At 36.6% G+C, this 21,462-nt stretch overlaps 1 protein-coding gene across 3 annotated transcripts in view; it reads right to left on the bottom strand.

Annotated features, from left to right (window-relative positions):
* Positions 1 to 21,462, bottom strand: part of abcc4 (ATP-binding cassette, sub-family C (CFTR/MRP), member 4) — a 37,232-nt gene that overhangs the window by 5,617 nt on the left and 10,153 nt on the right. For 2 of the 3 annotated variants that reach the window (XM_060868531.1, XM_060868533.1), the window contains 19 exons: positions 21,284 to 21,373; positions 18,311 to 18,474; positions 14,847 to 14,972; positions 11,573 to 11,822; positions 8,675 to 8,782; positions 8,380 to 8,469; positions 8,040 to 8,231; positions 7,871 to 7,965; positions 7,244 to 7,330; positions 5,844 to 5,940; positions 5,219 to 5,425; positions 4,852 to 4,989; positions 4,729 to 4,766; positions 4,443 to 4,570; positions 4,125 to 4,271; positions 1,859 to 1,938; positions 760 to 910; positions 551 to 670; positions 169 to 279 (listed from right to left, as the gene is read on the bottom strand). In XM_060868531.1, the coding sequence (XP_060724514.1) occupies positions 169 to 279; positions 551 to 670; positions 760 to 910; positions 1,859 to 1,938; positions 4,125 to 4,271; positions 4,443 to 4,570; positions 4,729 to 4,766; positions 4,852 to 4,989; positions 5,219 to 5,425; positions 5,844 to 5,940; positions 7,244 to 7,330; positions 7,871 to 7,965; positions 8,040 to 8,231; positions 8,380 to 8,469; positions 8,675 to 8,782; positions 11,573 to 11,822; positions 14,847 to 14,972; positions 18,311 to 18,474; positions 21,284 to 21,373 (2,419 nt within the window). The remainder of the gene's footprint in view (positions 1 to 168; positions 280 to 550; positions 671 to 759; positions 911 to 1,858; positions 1,939 to 4,124; positions 4,272 to 4,442; positions 4,571 to 4,728; positions 4,767 to 4,851; positions 4,990 to 5,218; positions 5,426 to 5,843; positions 5,941 to 7,243; positions 7,331 to 7,870; positions 7,966 to 8,039; positions 8,232 to 8,379; positions 8,470 to 8,674; positions 8,783 to 11,572; positions 11,823 to 14,846; positions 14,973 to 18,310; positions 18,475 to 21,283; positions 21,374 to 21,462) is intronic. The other variant, XM_060868534.1, reaches the window with a different exon arrangement.

Raw genomic sequence — 21,462 nt, 5'->3', positions numbered from 1 at the left:
CAAAACTCTTTGGCATCTACTTTCTCCACTAAAATGATAACACTGTTAGCAGAAGACAAGTTCAAGGTGTTCAAGTAGCTAACAGTTACATATGGTAACATGTTAAGATATTCAAAAGGCTTTAAAGTGGTATTTTTACTGTAGTGGACAACTACAGTTCAGTCTCACTGTTTCTCAGCAGAAGGCATCCAAAGGCAGTAATGCTGACAAATATGGAACACATTCCATCCAGACGTACAGCAAACCAGCGGGAGGTGGTCAAAAATAAGAAACAGGCCTCTGTGGACAAATGATGAGAATTAATATGCTTGTTTGACTGCAAGTTATATGACAGGGTGTTTAGTGTTACCCACAATTGGCTGGGGCTGCAGGTTTTTCTTACAACCATACAGAAACACATCTGATACCATATGTTTAATCATTTTATCCTAGCATTCAATCAAAAATTAACTGTAACAAAAATCTGCAGCCATGGCAGCACTTTTTTGCATTAAGACTGGACACCCATGCTATATAAGAAGTCACTTTGATAATTCAGATATTGCCGTACCTGAGTGCAGGTCTTGATGAGAATCGAAGGTCTGCTGGAATCTTTCCTCAGCCTTGAAGGCACGAATTGTACTAAGGCCTTGCAGTGAGGATGATAAGTGAGAAAATACAGGGCTTCGAGCTATAGGAGAAGACACATTTACTTTCTAAGAATTCATTTCATATTTTGACATATGGATGGAAACACCCATAAACAATTAAGATACTCACTAATGGCTTCAAGTCGCTTGATATCACGTGAAGTCTGCAGGAAGTAGCGCCGTAAAAAGAGGAAGACTATAAGGAGGGGCAGCACAGGGATCAGAATCCATGGGATGACTGAAGAAGCCACAGCAATTACACTCAAGACTTGCAATAACACCTAGGGAGAGACATACTGTATTACCTCTTTGTCACAGTGGTTAACTGTTGAGTCTTTAAGAATATGTTGAAGTCTCCTTAGTGTTAAAGCTTCAGGGCCACCTACAAATCTCAACAATCTATTTTGCCATGACTCAACAGTTTCAGATAGTTCCCATATAATAAAGGCATATCCCATGGTTTATCTCAAGTCCCTTTTAGATTGTCTAACATATAATCAGCATATAGAACATACTTGCAAATTCTAGCATAATGTAATGAAGGAAATGAAAGGGTGCTAGCAACCATCATTTTCTGACCATGCCATTTACCAAATTTTGTTCATGTACCCAATGGCAATAGGTTTTCCTCTAAAGGTTTCTATATAAAGCAAAGACATGGTTACAAAACCTCTTGACCACCCTGCTAGGTATGTGGCAAAGTAAAACACTCTCTCTGGGTGGCACAGATATATGTGTCAAAGCTTTCTTAGTAAGGCCCACTGAGCCAAGACAAGGGTCATTCTCCTAAAAAAAATGTGTGACCGATACGAAGAAAGAGTGAATATACATGGTTTAATGGGGGACTCAGGCATTCAAAGAAACTGTGTCTATGCACAGGCTGGGAAAAAAATCTAAGCCTGCCACATACATGGGTAGCTGGAAGGCTTCAGTCATTGTCTATAGGCTCCCTTGTCTTTGTGGCAAATCGGGGAAGAATAGTGAAAAGTGGACAGTGAAAAAGGCCCATAAAATAATGAGTGACAATGGTCAAGATGGTAAAGTCCTTTCAGTCTGCCAGCACAACAGAAAAAGAAGGGTCACCCTTCCTGACAGAATGAAAAGTGCTTGAATTGAAGACTATTATGTGCTTTTAATTTGGTTTGTCAAGCATTTGACAATGGCACTTTGTGGACATGAAGCAGGTACACATACACACACATGCACACACAAACACACACACAGCTTACTTGGATAAAGTCCACAAATGTCCAAGGCAACATGGAGTCTATTTGACCAACGTCTTTTGAAAATCGATTGAGGATTCTTCCTGAAGAAAAGCAGAAGTAAGAAAGTGAAAACAGGAATACAAAAAACATAATTTGTAGACATCACTGGTAAACTACCTACTCATCCATTCAAAACGAAAGACACCCAAAGGAATTATATTTGTAAAACAAATGTTATTTAATTAGAACATAGGAAATAATGAAAAATATATGACATTGCAGACAAAAAATGAGCCCATTAACTTAAAAAATAAACAACAATAATCTGACCAACAATTCTATACAGTACATTTGTTACTATGTGAGCTGTACTTCCTTTATTCTGTTTTTAAAGTATTTCATTTGTTCTGTTTTTAAATATTATATATCTGCTAATCATTACATAAACATGTTGTATAAGAACTTGCATTTATCTACAGAAACCAGTGAATAAAACACAATCAGCAGTTACTCTTGGACAATAAAGGTAATTTCACCAACAATGGCTTAAGGAGAAAAAAACATCTGTGCACACTGATCTTATACCCGACTCACAAACATAGATAAAATAATGAGCCAGCTGATATGTTGGCTGAAGCTGACATGAAAGATCCTGAACTGGCTGATATATAGTGGTGCAATATAGTTAACAGTAGCTTTTAGTGAGTACCCAAGCAGACTAATGGGCTTGAGCTGTGTCCTGAACAACCATATAATGGTGAGGCTATTGAGATGTTGCTTACGCAGTAACATCAGTAGAACACCCTGATAAGCAGCCAAATAAAGGGTAAGTCAAAACTCACTGCAACATTTACTTTTAAAAAGTTAAAATGGCTTTGCTAGGCTATTTTTTCTAGTACCTAGTTTAAAACTGTGTGTTCCGATATTTCTGATCAACTGAAAATTGGGTGGTTTGCCACCAAAGGTGACATGTTCCAAAGTTGTTTTTACACATCTATGTATAACTAAGAATATGTTATATGTCATATGTCTATTGATCTCAAGTCTTTGGTAATGACCAGCTTACCATTAACCTATCCAACCTGAGATAATGATCGATTATTAAACATTGTATTGATACACTCCCATCACAATTTAATTAGATTCACAATTTGGCTTCAATTCAATGCATATAAAAATGTAAACAAAATTAGACTGTAAAATGATGACTTATAATGCATATTTTAATTTCTGTATCATAAACAATGTGCACTACAGTTTGAAAAAAGTTGTAATTGGATAAACAATGTCCGATTTGGGGAAAATAATTGACTGAAACAATCAGTCAATAATCTGTCCAATTTCTATAACTATAAAGCGCTTTTATAAGCAGTAGGGAGTAAAGTACTTTTTAAATATAAGTTATATCATAGATGAGTAACCATACAATGTAAAACGTGTTAGTATTTGCAATTAGGTGTTATGAGGCTTTTTATTGGTCAACAGATCTCGCAAGTTCCCCCATGAAAGAATGTGATTGTGTGCTCAGTGACCTGTCTGTATATTTAAACTATGAGTTGTGCGGACTGGGACCTCTGGTGTTCAAACAGTACAACTGCATTACATGAATAATAAAACGCTAATTTCTAATGGAGAAAACATTAAGGCAATTCCCAATGTGAACTTTACATTTCCACATTTGCATCACCATGCATCCTTATACCCTTTTTTGGTTAAACTCGAGTGAAAAACAACTTGCAAATACTCAAGAAATAATTACCATACTTTACTAATGATATTATTACATTTACAACATACACCTTTCCACACCATTGGCAGTTATTACACTTAAAATATTCACATCAATAATGTGTCTTAATAAAGTTCCTATAATTCAAGTTCATATACTAACTACATTTAATAACAGGACAATTTTTAGTCCATCCTCTGTGCTTTAGGGTTGTGACAAATGTGAATCACAAAGCGGTGTAAATGTGATAACTGAAATGAAAATAAGCTGAGTGTATACATATCTTGCACAACTGCAAAAACAGGAAGAAAGCATTACAAAAATCAATCAACAAATCAATGATCACAGCTATTAGAAGTACTCTCCAAAAGTAAGTACTACAGTTTAGAGATAGTTGCTTTAAGAGATATCGCACTGCTCCCTACTGGATAATCAGTGTAAGAACTCTTATCTCTATTATGCAATGTAAAAACATTCAGACTAATAACATTTTAGAAAAATGAAATGAGAACGCGTTCCACCATGCGAAGGTGGAAGAGAAAGACCCTGCAGACTCACCTATAGGGTTGATGTCAAAGAAGCGGACAGGGGTCCTGAGGATACAGTTAAACATGCGGCTGTGGAGCGTCTGTGCAGAGCACACTAAAGCGTTAAACATTAGCAAACTGCGTGTGAAGCCAAACAGAATAGTGGTCGCTGTTAAACCTAAAGACAGCAAACAGAGATAATGTTATTGTGTACTTATCCCTGCTGGATAAACACTCATTCATCAAACACATACAATTATACATTCCAATATATTTTCAAAATATACTGTACATTTATTTATAAGTGAGACTATGTGAGTCAGTTTGTCATACAGGTGCTTGACTATACCTGAATAAATGCCCAGGTAGTATTCAATGGACAGCTGCTGAGTAACATTCTGATTAAGGCTGGTGTTAAAGCTATTGGTGAATGTAAGGTTTCGGTTTAGCGCATGCAGCTTCTCCTGTTCTGAAGCCCTGTTGAGTAAGATCAATTAAAATTTCTATAAATACAGTATAACTATTTAGTTCTGACAAACAAAGAGGGAAGCATCAGATTCCTTCTTAAAGACTATAAAAAGTCAATAAAGACAAGGAAGCTCTTTGTATTAAGTAGATTTAAATACTCTACTCACCAGAATGCAAGCCACCAGTCTTGAAGGATATAGGATGTCTGTTGAAAATGAATGTAAATATAAGCTACTCAATGAATAATGGATAAAAATGTGCTATCCTTAGGGTTATATAGCATGCTGTACCTGTGCAAGCAGGTTGAGCAGAACAATGATAAGCAGCATCAATATGTTGACTCCAGCAGTTAAGTATTTCAGATACATCCGGATCCCTATATTCCCCTCAGAGCGACTTTCGTCTGACATAGTTGGAACAGTTTCTGCCTGGAAGCATCAACGTCGCCACAATACACACATGTGAAGAAATATACTCATGAAATATACTCATGAAATATACTCATATCATTGTCTGAGGCTTCAAGAACTGCCAGTCAGAATTTTTTCCTCTATATTTAAACAGAAATTACAATCAGATGGCACCGCTGGTTTATATGATCATGCAGCACTTCTTACATGTATACTGAAAATCCTAATAAATAATGAATACACATACAGGCAGCTGATCTGCTTCATCTTTACTGGACATCACTGATGAGGTCCCTGAGCGAACAGAGTTCTGTGAAAGGGTTCGGCTGCGAGCAGACTCTATGCTCCAAATTCCTCCTGTCTGCTCTTCCTCTTCGTCCTTTTTTAACAACGATGTAAAGTCCACACCTGAATGCAGCAGCTCTGTGTATGTGCCCTGCACCACTATTTGACCCTGCAACGCAGGAAGAGTTTTTTTTGAGAGAGAGTAAGAGAGACAGAGTCCATTGGCTAAGAGATTTTGCACAAATATTTATAAAAATATATACTTGGCAAATAAGCTTTAGTATCAAACAGCACATCAATTCATCACACATTTGGCTCAAAATATTTTAAGTCAACAGTCTACATATATATGTATATACAATATGAATCTGCTTAGATACTGCAATATTTGTCATTAAATATTTTAGCCTCATCCCTTACATTAGAAACAGAGGCACCACTTTTTATCAAAAGATACTATTCTGAACACAAATAGATGTTTTATTTAAGATCTATATAGAGCATTATTAATACAAGAATCGAATAAAGCTTTGAACAAGTAGCCTTGCATGATAACAATGTAGTAGAGAGGGGCTATAATCACACACCGCTTTCAAAACCAGGATATGATCAGCGGCTTTCAGGTACTGTAGCTGGTGAGTCACCAAGATCCTTGGTTTATTCTTTAGAAGGCCACAGATACAACTGTAGTGAAAAAGAAAAACAATACCACTTCAGGAAAGAATACAAGACCTTAATTTTTTAAACAAGTGTTTACATACTTTGCTATGAAATATAACTTATGTTATATTTATTACTTATATAAGTTATTACTTGACTTGACTTGAAGTTAAGTGTAGACACTGTCTTTGAACCAGTTGACATGAACCTGGAATTTTTTTTTTTTTTTTTTTTTTTACAGTTGGTTTAAATTCTTATGACACTGATAGCTGACACTAGCTGAAAGGTTTAAATGCTCCGTACTGAACTTGCACTAGTGCCTCCATTCTGTGTCAGAGTAAACAGACCACAGTTTGCAAAAATGTAGTTATAATAAATAATTATTATTAAAAAACTTTTATTAATAATCCAACATCCGTTTTGTTTTTCAAGATTACTGCTGATGGTGAACATTTGCATTTTTGTTCTATCAGTCAGCTGTATGGTCTGGTCTTTATCAGCAATTTTGGCAGGAAGGAATTAGTGTTGGGCCTGTGGTGAACTCAGAATTTGTGCTGACCCATTAGTTCCTCAGGAGCTCTTGGTTGCACAACTATAAACTGTTGTAGAAAGGACATTATTTACATTTACATTATTTACTGTCTAGTGTCACCCAAATGAGGATGGGTTTCCTTCTAAGTCTGGTTCTCAAGTTTCTTCCTCATATCATCTCAGGGAGTTTATCCTCATTAGGGATAGGAATAGATGTTAGAGATAAATAGTAACTTAATTTTGAACTTTAAATTTAATATACTTATACTATATAATAAATTATACTTCTGTAAAGCTGCATTGAGACAATGTGAATTGTTAAAAATGCTACACAAATTGTGACAGCAGTGTATGAAAACAACACGGAAGTGCTGGGTTTTTTCCCCCTCAGTCTCCATGCCTCTGTTCTTTTGTCCAGTCTCGTCACGCTACAAAATAAATTGAATTGAAAATGTCAAAGATGTGTCCAGTTGTTTCATTTATTTACTATTCACTGACGTCAGGCAAGAAGGACTGGTGTGCAGTGAGCACTCCAAATGAATTCCAAAGGTGTTCAGTGGGATTGAGGTCAGGGTCCTGTGTAGGCCACTCATGCTCGTGCATGAAACATGGACTTTGTTTTGTGCATACTGGCAATGTCATGCTGGAATAGGTTAAGGCTGGACCATTACTTCCAGTGAAGAGAAATTATAATGCTACTGCATACAAGGATATCTTATACAATTGTGTTTTAACTGTGTGGTCATGTAGTGTGTATACAGTAGAATGTTGTTGATGTGTAAAAATGTAAACTTACTGTTCAAACAGATGTCGCCCAACTTCTGCATCGACTGCACTTAGGGGATCATCCAACAGGTAAATATCAGCATCTTGATACACAGCCCTACAAACAAGAATGGTGACCACTATTCACTATAAACCATGCACACACAATTTCAGTTGATTGAAGCTAAATCTCCAACTCTTAGAGAAAAGGGCTTAATATTATAATGAAATAAAAGAATAAATTGAATAAAAAAACAAAAAAACTGTACTTTAACAATGTATTACATGCACCAGATTATTAAGTGCTGAATAAAATGGCAGGTCAACTTTGCTGCTAGATTTTCCAACTTTTTTTTTTTAAAGCAACTACAAGAAGGAAAACTAGTGACAAATATAGCAATTAAAATAAGTTTTTAGATTGTATTACCTTCTATGACTGATAAAGAATAATACAGACTGAATCCTGGGTGCTATGGGTTTTATGGGACTGAAGTACACAATTCCAGGTGTAAATACAAGCTTTGTGTATGTAAAGAAAATGTGATCGAAAGAATGCTTCTTGACAGATTAAAAATTACATATGTAATTAAAAAATGACAATGGCCAGTTCTTTTCACAAATTATACAGGTTACTCAACAACAAAACCTGCAATCATACCTGGCAAGGGTAACTCGAGCCTTCTGACCTCCACTGAGAGTAGCCCCTCGGTCTCCAATCACAGTCAGATCTCCCTCAGGCAGTAACTCCATGTCCTACCACATATGCAGAGGAATAGGTCTATATACCTAGCTCAATTCTACATATTATTTCAATACATTGACCATACCTTCTTAAGAGCACAGGCATTCAGAACTTTTTCATATTTTTGTAGCTGTAGTTCTTTTCCAAAAAGGACGTTGCTGCGGATGGTACCTGGATACACCCAAGGCTGCTGGGATGCATAGCTCAGATTCCCAGTGACCCTAACTACTCCTTTGTCCTGTGGCAATTCTCCAAGTATGATGCTGAGGAGAGAGGACTAAAAGAGAATAATAATAATCATAATCATAATCATAATAATAATAATAATAATACTGAGATAGGTAATATAAATGTAATGATACTCCAGCATGGGTAAATGCTCATCTTCCAAACAGAAGGCAAAGAAAGATGATTTAATTACAGACCTTTCCAGAACCAACAGGGCCAATAACAGTAAGGAGCTGGCCCATCTTCACACTGAAGGATATGTTTTGCAGTGTTGGAACATCCAGACTCTGTGGGAAAGGGGTGAGTGATTAGTCACTCACCAGGTAAAGGAGTGCGATTACATACATACATTACATACATACCATACATTACATACATACCATACATTACATACATACCATACATTACATACATACATTACATACATACATACATACATACATACATTACATACATTACATACATACATACATACATACAAGCATGATTCACCTTCTCCCAGTAGCAAATGAGATCCTGGACCTCCACAGACACTTCCTTTTTCTGCTCTTGAGAAACTGTTATGTTGTGCTTAGCAAACTCTTCCAGCAAAAGGAATTTCTAAAACCCAGATTACTAGCAGGATAAGCAAACAAAAAAGTGCAATCATCATCGCCACCAAGTGTACATGTTAATGTGATCATGCTAATTTAAGCACCTAGACAGAGTGGTGATGTAAATGAGAAATAAGCTTTCTTTAGCTCTTGTGTAATTTCCTTTAATTGGCTTACTACTGAATACCTGTATTAATTTGACTATGTAAATCAGATGCTAAATAGAGTTTTATGACAAATGCATATGATAAAGGTTTGTGGGTGAGAGTTTGTATCTATGCAGATGAAAATTAATCATGTCAGGGTGACAGACTCACACCTGCCCGCTAACTGGATAGCTTGCTGCTCACTTGGTGCACATTAGGTGCATCCAGAAAATAGGAATCTGGTCATGGGGACAGAGTTATATCTTGCTTCACTGGTATTATGTTTTGGTCCTGCTCTGCATATATTGCACCTGCGTATATTGCACTTCTATTATCAAAAAAGATCTCCAGTATGATTTTAGCTATCTCTCCAACCTGAAAGAAAAAAAAATATTTTGTTTAAAATATAGTACAGCATTTATAACATTTTAGTCTACTGTAGCAAACTAGGCAATTGGGGGTTTAAAGCAAAAAAAAGATGCAAACATACCTGTGCCCACTCTATAATCACCCTTGCTTCAAGACCTACATCTCCGAATCACAGCTGCACACAAATTGTGGTTAGTGTTTGATGAACAGGTACCACTGTCCTTGAACATACTACACAGCATATGGGCCAGATGTTATCACTGATAGTAGTCATCCATTTAGCTGCAACAGACTGCTTTTGTGTTGGGTGGGACTTCTCCAGGGAGTTAACTGAACAGTGACATGAATTACCAGGTTTATCAAACATAGCATCCCTCTGCTTTTCTTGTCCATTTCCATTGTTTTCCGTGATGGACACTTGAGGGTAATCTTGAATCAGAAAAATTAATCCTGATGCAGATATCTATGGCTGTCTTTGCCTCTGTGCCCAAATTGTAATTGGAGGTCATACAATAGCTTATTCACTAAAACATTCAAGTTGCCAGGGGCCAGTGCAGCAGTTTGATTTACCCCATCCAGAGCCAAAGAAAACTACTGATGCTGATACAGTAGCACTCTCTTTACCCAGTTTCTGTAGTAGTGCTGTGTAACTGTTGCTGTTGGGAACTGATGTATGATTAACCCAGAAATATTACACCATCTGCATTACAGTGCCAAATAAGTATTAAACAGGAGCTCAAGGACTCTAATCCTACAATACCAGAGTTTACAAACACAAATATATTCAATACATTCATTTCATTCAGCTCCATGAAATGTTCTGACGATTACAGTCTGCTAAAACCTATTTAGCCTGGGTTTAATCAAATATTTTATATATATACACATACACACACGGTACTGTGCAAAAGTTTCAGGCAGGTATGAAAAAATGCTGTAAAAATGGAAGTGCAGTGAATGAACAAAAGAAAAATCTAAATCAAATCCATATTTGGTGTGACCACCCTTTGCCTTCAAAACAGCAGCACAGTTGCACAGTTTTTGAAGGAACTCGGCTGGTTGTTCATATTGATATATCATGTTGTTCATGTTGTATAATTAACGTTATAATTAACATGTTTTTTAATTTAATTTTATTTAATTTAATTGTTAATTAACAATTAATTGTTATAATTAACATGTTGTACATATATTCATAACAAGATGTTCCAAACATCTTGGAGAACTAACCACAGATCTTCTGTGGATGTAGGCTCTCTCACATCCTTCTGTCTCTTCATGTAATCCCAGACAGACTCGATGATGACCCATCAGTCCAGAGCACCTGCTGCCATTTTTCTGCACCCCAGTTCCTATGTCTTCATACTTGAGTCGCTTGGCCTTGTTCCCACATCGGAGGTATGGGTTTTTGGCTGCAACTCTTCCATGAAGACCACTTCTGGCCAGACTTCTCCGTACAGTAGGTGGGTGTACCTGGGTCCCACTGGTTTCTGCCAGTTCTGAGCTGATGGCACTGTTGGACATCTTCCGATTTCGAAGGGTAATAAGCTTGATGTGTCTTTCATCTGCTGCACTAAGTTTCCTTGGCTGACCACTGCGTCTACGATCCTCAACGTTGCCCGTTTCTTTGTGCTTCTTCAAAAGAACTTGAACAGCACATCTTGAAACCCCAGTCTGCTTTGAAATCTTTGTCTGGGAGAGACCTTGTTGATGCAGTATAACTACCTTGTATCTTGTTGCTGTGCCCAATCTTGCCATGACATGAAACTGTCTTTCACAACCTCACCTTGGTAGCAGAGTTTGGCTGTTCCTAACCCAGTTTTACGCTTCCTACACAGCTGTTTCTGTTTCAGTTCATGACTGGGTGACCTTGATGATCATTAGCACCTGTTTGGTATAATCGGTTGATCATACACCTGACTATAATCCTACAAAATCCCTGATTTTGTGCAAGTGTACCTATAAGAATTGATGCTGGTTTGAAGGCAAAAGGTTGTAACACCAAATATTGATTTGATTTAGATTTTTCTTTTGTTTGCTCACTTTACATTTTGTAAATTGACAGAAATAAACACTCATTATTTATATTTCTGAAAGCATTCTTTGTTTACATTTTTTTTGCATTTTTTCACACCTGCTTGAAACTTTTGCACAGTACTGTATATAGTAGGGTGTTTAACCTTTTGCTTAGGATAAATATCTGCTAAAGCACTTATCAGGATTGTCAAATATGGCTAAATAAGTATCAGTAGTCGGTCTCCTAAATTCTTCAAGAACTGTACCTTGATCCTACGTATGCTGATGCTAGCCTCAGACACCTTCTCAATGGCAGCGGGGAAGAAGAGAGTGACGGTGAGGCGAACGGCACCGTATAGTGACACAGCCATAAAGACGCGGCTCGCTGTGATTGTGTTTCCCACCAACACATACACAGTGAAAGTAACAAATTCAATGATCTTGCTTGCAGCAAAGAAGGATGCCATGTTCAGACCACGCAGGTAGGAACTGCTCATGATTTTAGATATTTCTTTCCTATAAAGAGAAAGCATCATATTGGCATAGAGCATACACAAATTCTACATAATGCCAGTTAATTTCAAGTTCATTATATTACCAGTAACATTGGTTTTGAGTGTATTTCTTTTATATTCTATTTATATGGCCAAAACAATGCCAACATTTTAAATCCAAACTTTAGACAGGCCTCATATATCTTAATGCAGGTAAGAATTAATGTTTATTTTCCCCATAATCCCAGAGGCCTAAAATCATAGGCTGATTAATTGAAGCAGAGCCACAGCACAGTATTCCATAATCAAACTGAATGTTATGGGGAAGATTCAGTTCTGAGCTGTACAATAATATTGGTGTGACACGCTCTGGCAATTCAGATGGATGTCAAACAGAAATAGAATAGGTAAAGACAATATTTTTTTTAATCAATCAATCATAACACATATTGATCTACTGTCAAACAATCTTCCCAAATTAGCAAAGTTTCCATAAAATTGTCTTGTTTTGAAAATAAACAAAAACAGTGTAATGAAGAATCGGTGGAATCCATTTGTAGACAGTCAACAGCTTTAATAAATCCACAGGCAGACAATTCCAAAATGACAGGCAAAATAGGCAACCAGTTGAGGGTAGTCCGGACTGCTGAGCGAATCATTGGTACAACTCTCCCCACTCTACAAGACCTGTACTTCTCCAGAGTGAGCAAAAGGGCAAAGTCAATCACTCTGGACCCCTCACATCCAGCACACTCCCTCTTTGAACTGTTGCCATCTGGCCGACGCTACAGAGCCCCGAGCACCAGAACGACCAGACATAGGAACAGTTTCTTCCCTCAAACAATCCATCTGATGACCAATTAACACCATGGAACGCACAACACCTAATTGCACATTTCACACTTGCACATTTGTACTATGTATACCTCAATTTGCACATTTCATACTTGCACATCTGTACATACATATTGTCTATACTGTTTACTTCAATTGCACATTTCACAATTGCAAATTTGTACATACAAATTGCCTATATTGTATATGTATATTTCAACTGCACATTTCACACCTGTAAATGTGTACATACAATTTCATCTATACTGTACATGTCATTCTGTTACACTGTGGAGCTTCTGTCACTAAAACAAATTCCTCACATGTGAAAACATGCCTGTCAATAAAGCTGATTCTGATTCAGTTAGGTAATAGAGTTAGGTAACCAGAAGTAGCTAGCAGAATGAATGTATAATCCGAAAAGGGCAAGGCAAAAAGCGTGTGTGATAAATCCAAAATACACAGAACAAAGGGTCATACATGGAAAGGCAAAACAAAGGGAATTAATCGAAAAAGTGGTATTGGTGCATCCCTAATTATTAAGCTGTTGGTGAAAAAAACCCTCACTAGCTCCCTAGAGGGAGCCCTCTGAGGGTCGTGGAGGGTTACTTCAAGGTGCATTAGCATAAAGGATAGCTGCACGCTGCTAATGAGAAGTATCGTCAACACTGTTGCATTCGACTGAAAAGTAATAAAAAAAAGACATATGCGCTGAAGAGAGATGGTAAAAGTGGGTGGGTCCAATATTATTGGTCTTAAAAAGTGGGTGGGTCCTGTCCCTGGTCCTGTAATGGTTCCGACGCCCATGACCACGGGTATCGGATTTGGATAAGTCATGCGCCACCGATACCCGATCCACTAAAAAAGCTTGGATCGGCGTCGATACCGATCCAAAATATATATATTTATATAATTTATAATATGTACACACACACACACACATATATATATATATATATACATATATATATATATATATATATATATATATATATATATATATATATATATATATATACATATATATACACATATATATACACACACATACATATTTAGATCAATGGTCTTCTAGCAGGACAATGAACCCAAAAATTCTTAAAAATGCACCAGAAATGGATGGCAACAAAGCACTGGAGAGTTCTGAAGTGGCCAGCAATGAGTCCAGGTCTAAACATCTGGAGAAATCTTAAAATTGGAGAAATCTTAAAATTGCTGTTGGGAAAAGGCTCCCTTCCAATATGAGAGACCTCGAGCAGTTTGCAAAGGAAGAGTGGTCCAAAATTCCGGGTGAGACGTGTGAGAAGCATATTGATGGTTATAGGAAGCGACTGATTTCAGTTATTTTTTCCAGTGTGTGCAACCAAATATTAAGTTAAGGGTGCCAATAATTTTGACCAGCCCACTTTTGGAGTTTTGTGTGAAATTATGTCAAATTTCGTCGCTGTCAGGCGGAATCCTCGTATCTCCAAAACCGTTATTTTTCAGGAAATCTGCACCTTATCTGCAGTGCACAGGGTTTAGTCCGCGTTGCAGTGGATTGTCCTGCGCTAAATTCTTGTCCTCAAACGAGCACCAGAACTAGCGGGGGTCAAGATTTTTTTTCTTTGAGCCCAGTGTTTTGAAGACATTTACCTCAGAAGACGTGTTGATTCGTTGCGACTCTTCTTGAGGAGAAATATGCCGCGAAGCTCTCCCGCGGAGTGAGGAAGAGGTGGACAGTTGAAGTGTCCAATGGAGTTATGAGATTTGCGCTCAAGCTATTTTCAAGACTTTAGATTGGTTAATAACTTGTAAAAATAACAGACCCACGTGGGGACTGACCAATAAACAAAATATGAAATTGACAAAATTTGGACATGCGAGGTTTCCGCCCGACAGCGACGATTTGCTTTTTTTTTCTCAGTTTTTTTGTGTTGTTTCAGCACACAGAAAGGAAATAAACATGTGTATAGCAAAACGTGTAATTGCAATAAGTTTCTGTGAGAAACACTTCATTTTATATATATATATATATATATATATATATATATATATATATATATATATATATATATATATATATATATATATATATATATATATACACACACATATATATATATACACATATACACACATATATATACATATACACACACACACACACACATACATACACACACAGACTGTGCTTTACTTGAGATAAGACAAGAAAATCATTTCAACTTACTTTCTGAGGTCATTGATCAATGCTGCAAATGGCTTTTCCCATGCATACATCTTAATAATTCGTATCCCAGACACCACCTCATTCATTGTGCGTATTCTGCTGTCAGTAAGGACTGCTGTTTTATTCCTGGAAGAAAGAGAGATGCAGATAAGAGTTTGAAATTAAGTCTGAAATGTTACCCAGTTATAAAAGTTCCTGTTAAACTTCATTACTGTCAAAATACTCTATTAAAAGACATGATTAAACTGACCTGCCATCCAAAATGTAAGCAAAAGGGTTTATCTGTAAATTGTTCTTCCAAGAATTTACAATTTCAAAATAAAAAGTAATTTATTGTAAACTAATGTAAACCTAGATTGATGCTTCAAATCATTCAAATTGTTTCTTATTAATGGGATTAACAAAAGAAATACATATGAAAAAGAAAGCAAGCCACTGCAACACCTACAATGAAGCATTTACTTTCCCAATTGTGGTATGCCCTCAAATGATGTCCTTGAAAAAAAGCCTTTCAGCAAAACTGGGGGCATATGGAAAACCCTAAAGTGAATTGAAGACTTGCTCCTATCAAGATAGTTCTAATATAGATAGTAATACAAACTTATTTGGTATCCTTAAATGCCCTTAAAGCTGTGGAATGACTCACTTCACTTCTGACAGCTTCTTTAACCATCAAACATTATTCTAAGGCAAGTCAAAGAAATGCAGGTGACTGATCAGCACCTTAATAGGGTCCACTTTGTGAAGACAGGTTAGCTCATTGGGGAAAGGAATAAAGAGGTGCCTTCTTTCATTCAATTCCTCTTGATACATGCTATGTTTACATTATTGATGCCACTAAAGGAAGTGTCACTTGCAGACACCATTGAAGCAGCTACATGGATTTAGCTACAGCTTTGAAACCCGGGTTTTACACTAGCTTTAACCATTAATGATTATTATCCTCAACTGAGTAAAATTTAAGCACCTTTATCCTTAATAAAGGACAGTGTCCATATACCATGAGCGATTTTTATCCTCAGAAAAAGAACACTACAAGCACACTATATGACCAACAGTTTGTAGATGACTAATACATCACAACTATACATAGTTTTTGAGATTTTTATTTCATTCCAGATTTATTCCCCGCCTCTGTTTTTAGAATAACCTACACAATTCTGGTAAAGCATTCCCCTCAAAATTTGGGAACATTTGTATTGTGCTCGTAAATATAGGCTTGACCCTTAGTTCCAGTGAAGGCACACTAATTCTATGGCATAAAAGAGATCATTTATGCTTTTGTGTTTCCAACTTCCAACCAGAAAATCTTGGGTATATAGTGTATTTGTATTTTATATGACAAACTATCCTGATGACTCAAACACTTCAAGATCTGAAGTAATCCACCTTGTTGGGGAAAAAAATAGACATATAAATGAAAGGTTATAAACCGTCCCCTCCAATAAACAGAAATGCTAATTGTTTTGGTTTTGTATTATACTATTTCGGGTTTGAGATCAAAAGAAAATTTGATCAATATTTCAGCTTTAATTTCCTGACTTTAACATCTATAATAAAAGAAATGTTGTTATACATCTTAGTACATCAGGGGCCTGTTTCAGAAAGTGGGTTAAGTGAAAACTCTGAGTAAGTTAACCCTGAAATGAGGGAAACTCTGGGTTTTCCGTTTCAGAAAGGGAGGTAAGTTAAACCCGAGAAAGCAGGTTAAGTTAAGCCCGTTTCTGAAAGAGAGGTAACTTATACTCAGAGTCAGTTACCATAGTAACTTACTCTGTGAACCTAACCTGGTCGGGAGCAGGTTTTCTTCGGTAAACCCAGAGTTTCTTTCGGTCTCCTCCCATTTTTAAAGAGGAAGCGACGTTTAAACACCTCATTCATTGCCCACATTTCAGTTATGCAGTTCGCAGCAAAGCAAATTTGGGATGTGGTAGCTCAGTGGTTAAGGTGTTGGACTACTGCTCAGAAGGTCAGGGGTTCAAATCCCAGGTGCACTAAGGTTTTTGTGGACACAATTGCTCAGTTGTATAAAGGGGTAAGGGGGTCTGCTAAATGCCGTAAATGTAAAATGAATGAAATGACGTGTCCTTTTATGGACAATCCTGTTGATGAAGAGTCTGTATTAATTCTTTTGAGCCCAGAGTGGATTTTTGTCACATCCCTATGCATTTTTATTTGAGCGGTACCGTTTTTCTTTACAGTCAATAAGATCCATAATCTCATCCATCCTTACATCAGCCATCGCGGCCAGGCTCTTACATCCGAGCAGATGCTTTGCGTTGCCTTAAGTTTCTTTGCAAATGGCAGATTTGTGTAGAACATCGGGGATGCGGAACATATTAGTTAGGCTACCGATTGCAGAGCGGTCAGAAAGTGTGCCTCGCTCTTAAGCGCTTTCTGACAATTTTTGTGTTGTTTCCTGATAAAATAAAATACTGTTCTTCCGGTTTCACCTCTGATATTATAACATTTGGGAATTTACTCTAAAATAGTTCTTAATTACTAACTACAAATTACATCTTCAACAAGTCTAATTAGATCAATGTAATAATTACTATCTCTAGAAAGTATTGGTCTACTTATTAATTAATTACTTTCTAAATCCCAAATCGACATCAACCACTTGAACAATAAGGAGAGACGAGGAATAAACAATATACAATTGCATGAATTATCCTTGAATTGAACAAAGTGTGTAACTAGAGGGAGAAGTTTACATAAAAAATATTTTTTTAAAAAACTTTTAAAAGGTACATATATACACAATAGTGTATATCTATATATATATATATATATATATATATATATATATATATATATATATATATATATATATATATATAAAATTTATACACGTTTATATATATATATATATATATATATAAAAATATAAAACTCAGAGTCAGTCAACTTAGAGTTGATAAAACTAACTCTTTTCAGCTGTTCTGTAACCGAAAACTCAAGAGTTTCCCATCTCGGGGTTTGTCAACTCCAAGTTTAAACTCAGAGTTGGTTGAACCTCCTTTCTGAAACGGCCCCCAGTTTGTTGCAATTAATGCAAACAAATATTACAGGTTATTTACTTTTAGTCTATCTATTCCAATGTTCTCTCACCTAAAAATTGGTGCAAAAGGTGCAGTTTTCTAGCTTGTTTAACACTTCTAGATGTTGATACTTCAGGAAAAGAAAGCTGAATTCTAATCCACTGTCTTATATTTATCTTTCGATCTCAATCCCAAATGTAACCAATGTATTGATAAAACAATAAAAATTATCTTGCCTTTACAGACTTTTGAAGTGAACTGTAAGTAATCATATGAACCAGTTGACCTGGTTTATTCATTCAGTAAAACACCAATTAAATACTGGACCTCCAATATTAGTTTTATAGAGGTTATATGATATCTCAGTTTTAAATTTTCCAAAACTCACCCATGTGTAAAAGACTGTGTGTGTATACACACCTGAATTTAGAGAAAAGCTTCCCAAACATGGATTGCAAAGGCAGCAGAAAAAGGAGCACTGCCATACCCGCCAAGCACGATGGTCCAACCTCCTGCCACAGAAGCCCAATAACAGCTGCAGCTTGCAGCGGCCCCACCCACAGGAAGTGCAAGAAAACTGTCACCTGAAAAAAGAAGAATTCATTAATAGAATATAATCAAGATAGTATGCAGTCACTGCAAAAAAATTTAACTAAAACTTTAATTTTAACTGTCATTTCAACCATACGTATTGAAATGAGACAACGTTTCTCCAGGACTATGGTGCTACATATAACAAAGACAGAGATACATAGAACAACACAGGACTTAAAGTAAGTTAGTCCTAGCCACATAAAGTGTATCTGTGCAACGTAGTGTAAACAGTGCAAGACAAAAGTCAGTGCAAATAATACAAAACACTACAAGACAATACACAAAATACAATACACAAAAGCAGCGCCGACCAGTGCACATATTTAATATTCTACAGTATATACATAAGCATGTGCAAAAATACAGGAATTAACACAATATAATAGCATCAGCTACATGAGGTATTGTAATGCAAAACAGCAATTGACAATGTGTGAGACAGCATGTGCAAAGATAGCAAAAACAGTGTGCAAATCAGCATGTAAACAGTTTCTATATGGGTTTTGCTGTAGACGTGGATGTATATTGGCTGAGTGTGCATTTTTTTTTGTGAAGTCTTTTTATTGCAAACAAACAGAGTCAAATAACAATACAGAATCCCATTTTGGTTTTACATGAAAAAGGAGTAGAGTAAAAGAATTACAACAATAACAATAACAACAATAATGGAAAGGAAGTAAAAAGAAAAAGAAGAAAACAAACCACCCTTGTATTAATTATCGAATACAAGTCATTTTAAATTTACAAAAGTAAAGAAAACCTAATCCGGCAAAACCTGAAGGCCTATGAAATATGAAATAAACGGTTGCCATTCATGAAAAAAACTGGAGGTATTACCTCTTATCGTATATTTCATTTTCTCAAGCTTAATAAAAATGCTGTATCCTTTAGCCATTGTGAGTGAGATGGCGGGACCGAGGACTTCCACTGAAGAAGAAGGTGACATTTCCCAAGGTCACGTTTTATCGGAGATACAAGCTTTATGACTTGGGAGCAGATAGATAAGAGATTATGCTGTCATTGATAAGAACGGTATGTACACAGACGTCGCTGCTGCCAGCAGTGAACCTTTTGACAAGAGACAAGGCTTCAATAGTTAACCAGAGCTATAAGTGATGCAATACAAAACACGATAAGCTGATTAGGCTGTGGAATAGGTGGAAATTAGTTTAATCTGCTCGCAAACTTACCTTCGTGGCTCACGGGTTTCTTTCTGCACAGAAGCATTACAGCTATCGATTTTTAACAAAACAGACCTACTCAAACGTATCTAACCTATTTTCACTTGTTAGTGTCCAAAAAACGGTGTTTTACATGCACAGTGCCAAGAGAGGCATTGTCTATAAGTAGGCTGACTTAAAGTCAGTAAAATAATAATAAAAACAATAATTTAATAGGGGTATCCAAAACATTAAATTTAATTCAAATATTATAAAAAAAAACATTTTAAAACGTCAATGAACATGTATAATAAGCAGTAATAAATAGTAATAAATAGATCTTTAAAATACATCAATAACACAGATAAACATAGATAAAATCAAAGGAATAGTTCACCCAAAAAATAAAATTAATAAAGGTCAAATTATCATTTCACTACGTTATACGGCATGTTTACCTATAATAATGAGGCAAAAAGCCAGCCAGCTTGCTTAAAGTGATGAGCATGACGGCAAAGGCAGCTACTTGTTGAACATAACGGTTTGCCTTGACATTGTAAGATACAATCCTAACTTATCTGCAATGCACAGGGTTTAGTCCGCATTGCAGTGGATTGTCTTGTGCTAAATTCCTGAGACGAGCACCAGAACTAGCGGGGGTCAAGATTTTTTTTTCTTTGAGCCCCACGAAAATCACTTTAGATATCACTTTAAGACGTGTTGATTCGTTGCGACTCTTAAACTTGAGGAGAAATATGCCGCGAAACTCTCCCGCGGAGTGAAGAAGAGGTGGAGTTACGAGGTGTCTCAGACAGTTGATGTGTCCAATGGAGTTAAGAGATTTGCGCTCAAGCTATTTTCAAGGCTTTAGATTGGTTAATAACTTGCAAAAATAACAGACCCACGTGGGGACTGACCAATAGCATCGATATGTGAAAAAATATGAAATTGACAAAATTTGGACATACGAGGTTTCCGCCCGACAGGGACGATATATAGCAATCAATGGGCAGGGATGCAAATGTACTCCCAGAATAGTGTACATTGTACTGAAATAACCCGACCAATAATTATATAGTTGTGGACAGAAAAAAAAAACATGTGACTCAACCACAATGATGTTTGTTTCTTGGATGCAGCGTGTGGTTTATGCAGGGTCAGCTTCTCAATCAAGTGCTGAGGGATGATTGTGTTGAATGCTGAACTGAAGTTTATGACGTACATATGTATTTTTACACTAGGCAGGTCAGATCACATCTTAGTCCTGCTCGTACCATCATATTAGCCTGTTGTCCAGCAACAACCAGCTACAATGAGAACTGTAAGTAAATGGTCTCATGGGACCATGGAGTCACTGCATGGTGAACTGGAAGCCACTAACTGGAATGCCCTGTATAAACCAAATTGTAAGGACATCGATGGACTAACTGACTGTGAATCGGAGTACTCCGTATGAACAACTCAATCCCCCTGAAAGAGGTCCGGTAATTTCCCAAAAAACAGACCTTACGTAAGCAGTGACCTGAAGGCCCTACTCAATGAGGATGAATGGGGAATGTGCAGAACTCAAGCAAGTACAAAGAGAGCTAAAATTATTCATCAAGATAATTAAGACATGGCATATCTCATAGTTACATACCTCATCAAATTTCTGGACGTCATTAGATAAAAGGTTGACAGTCTGTCCTGTGGTGGTCTTTCCCATAGCAACACTATTAAGGCGCAATGCCTAAGAGAAAAAAGACTCCTTTTTAAAGACTTCTTTAAAGCATAATGTTTAACATAATAAATAAACAAGATAATAAGAGGCCAATCATT

The sequence above is a fragment of the Tachysurus vachellii genome, chromosome 4 (genome assembly GCF_030014155.1).
Source record: "Tachysurus vachellii isolate PV-2020 chromosome 4, HZAU_Pvac_v1, whole genome shotgun sequence".
NCBI lineage: Eukaryota > Metazoa > Chordata > Actinopteri > Siluriformes > Bagridae > Tachysurus > Tachysurus vachellii.
Note: the sequence above shows the minus strand (reverse complement) of the source record. Positions and strands in the feature narration are given on the sequence as shown.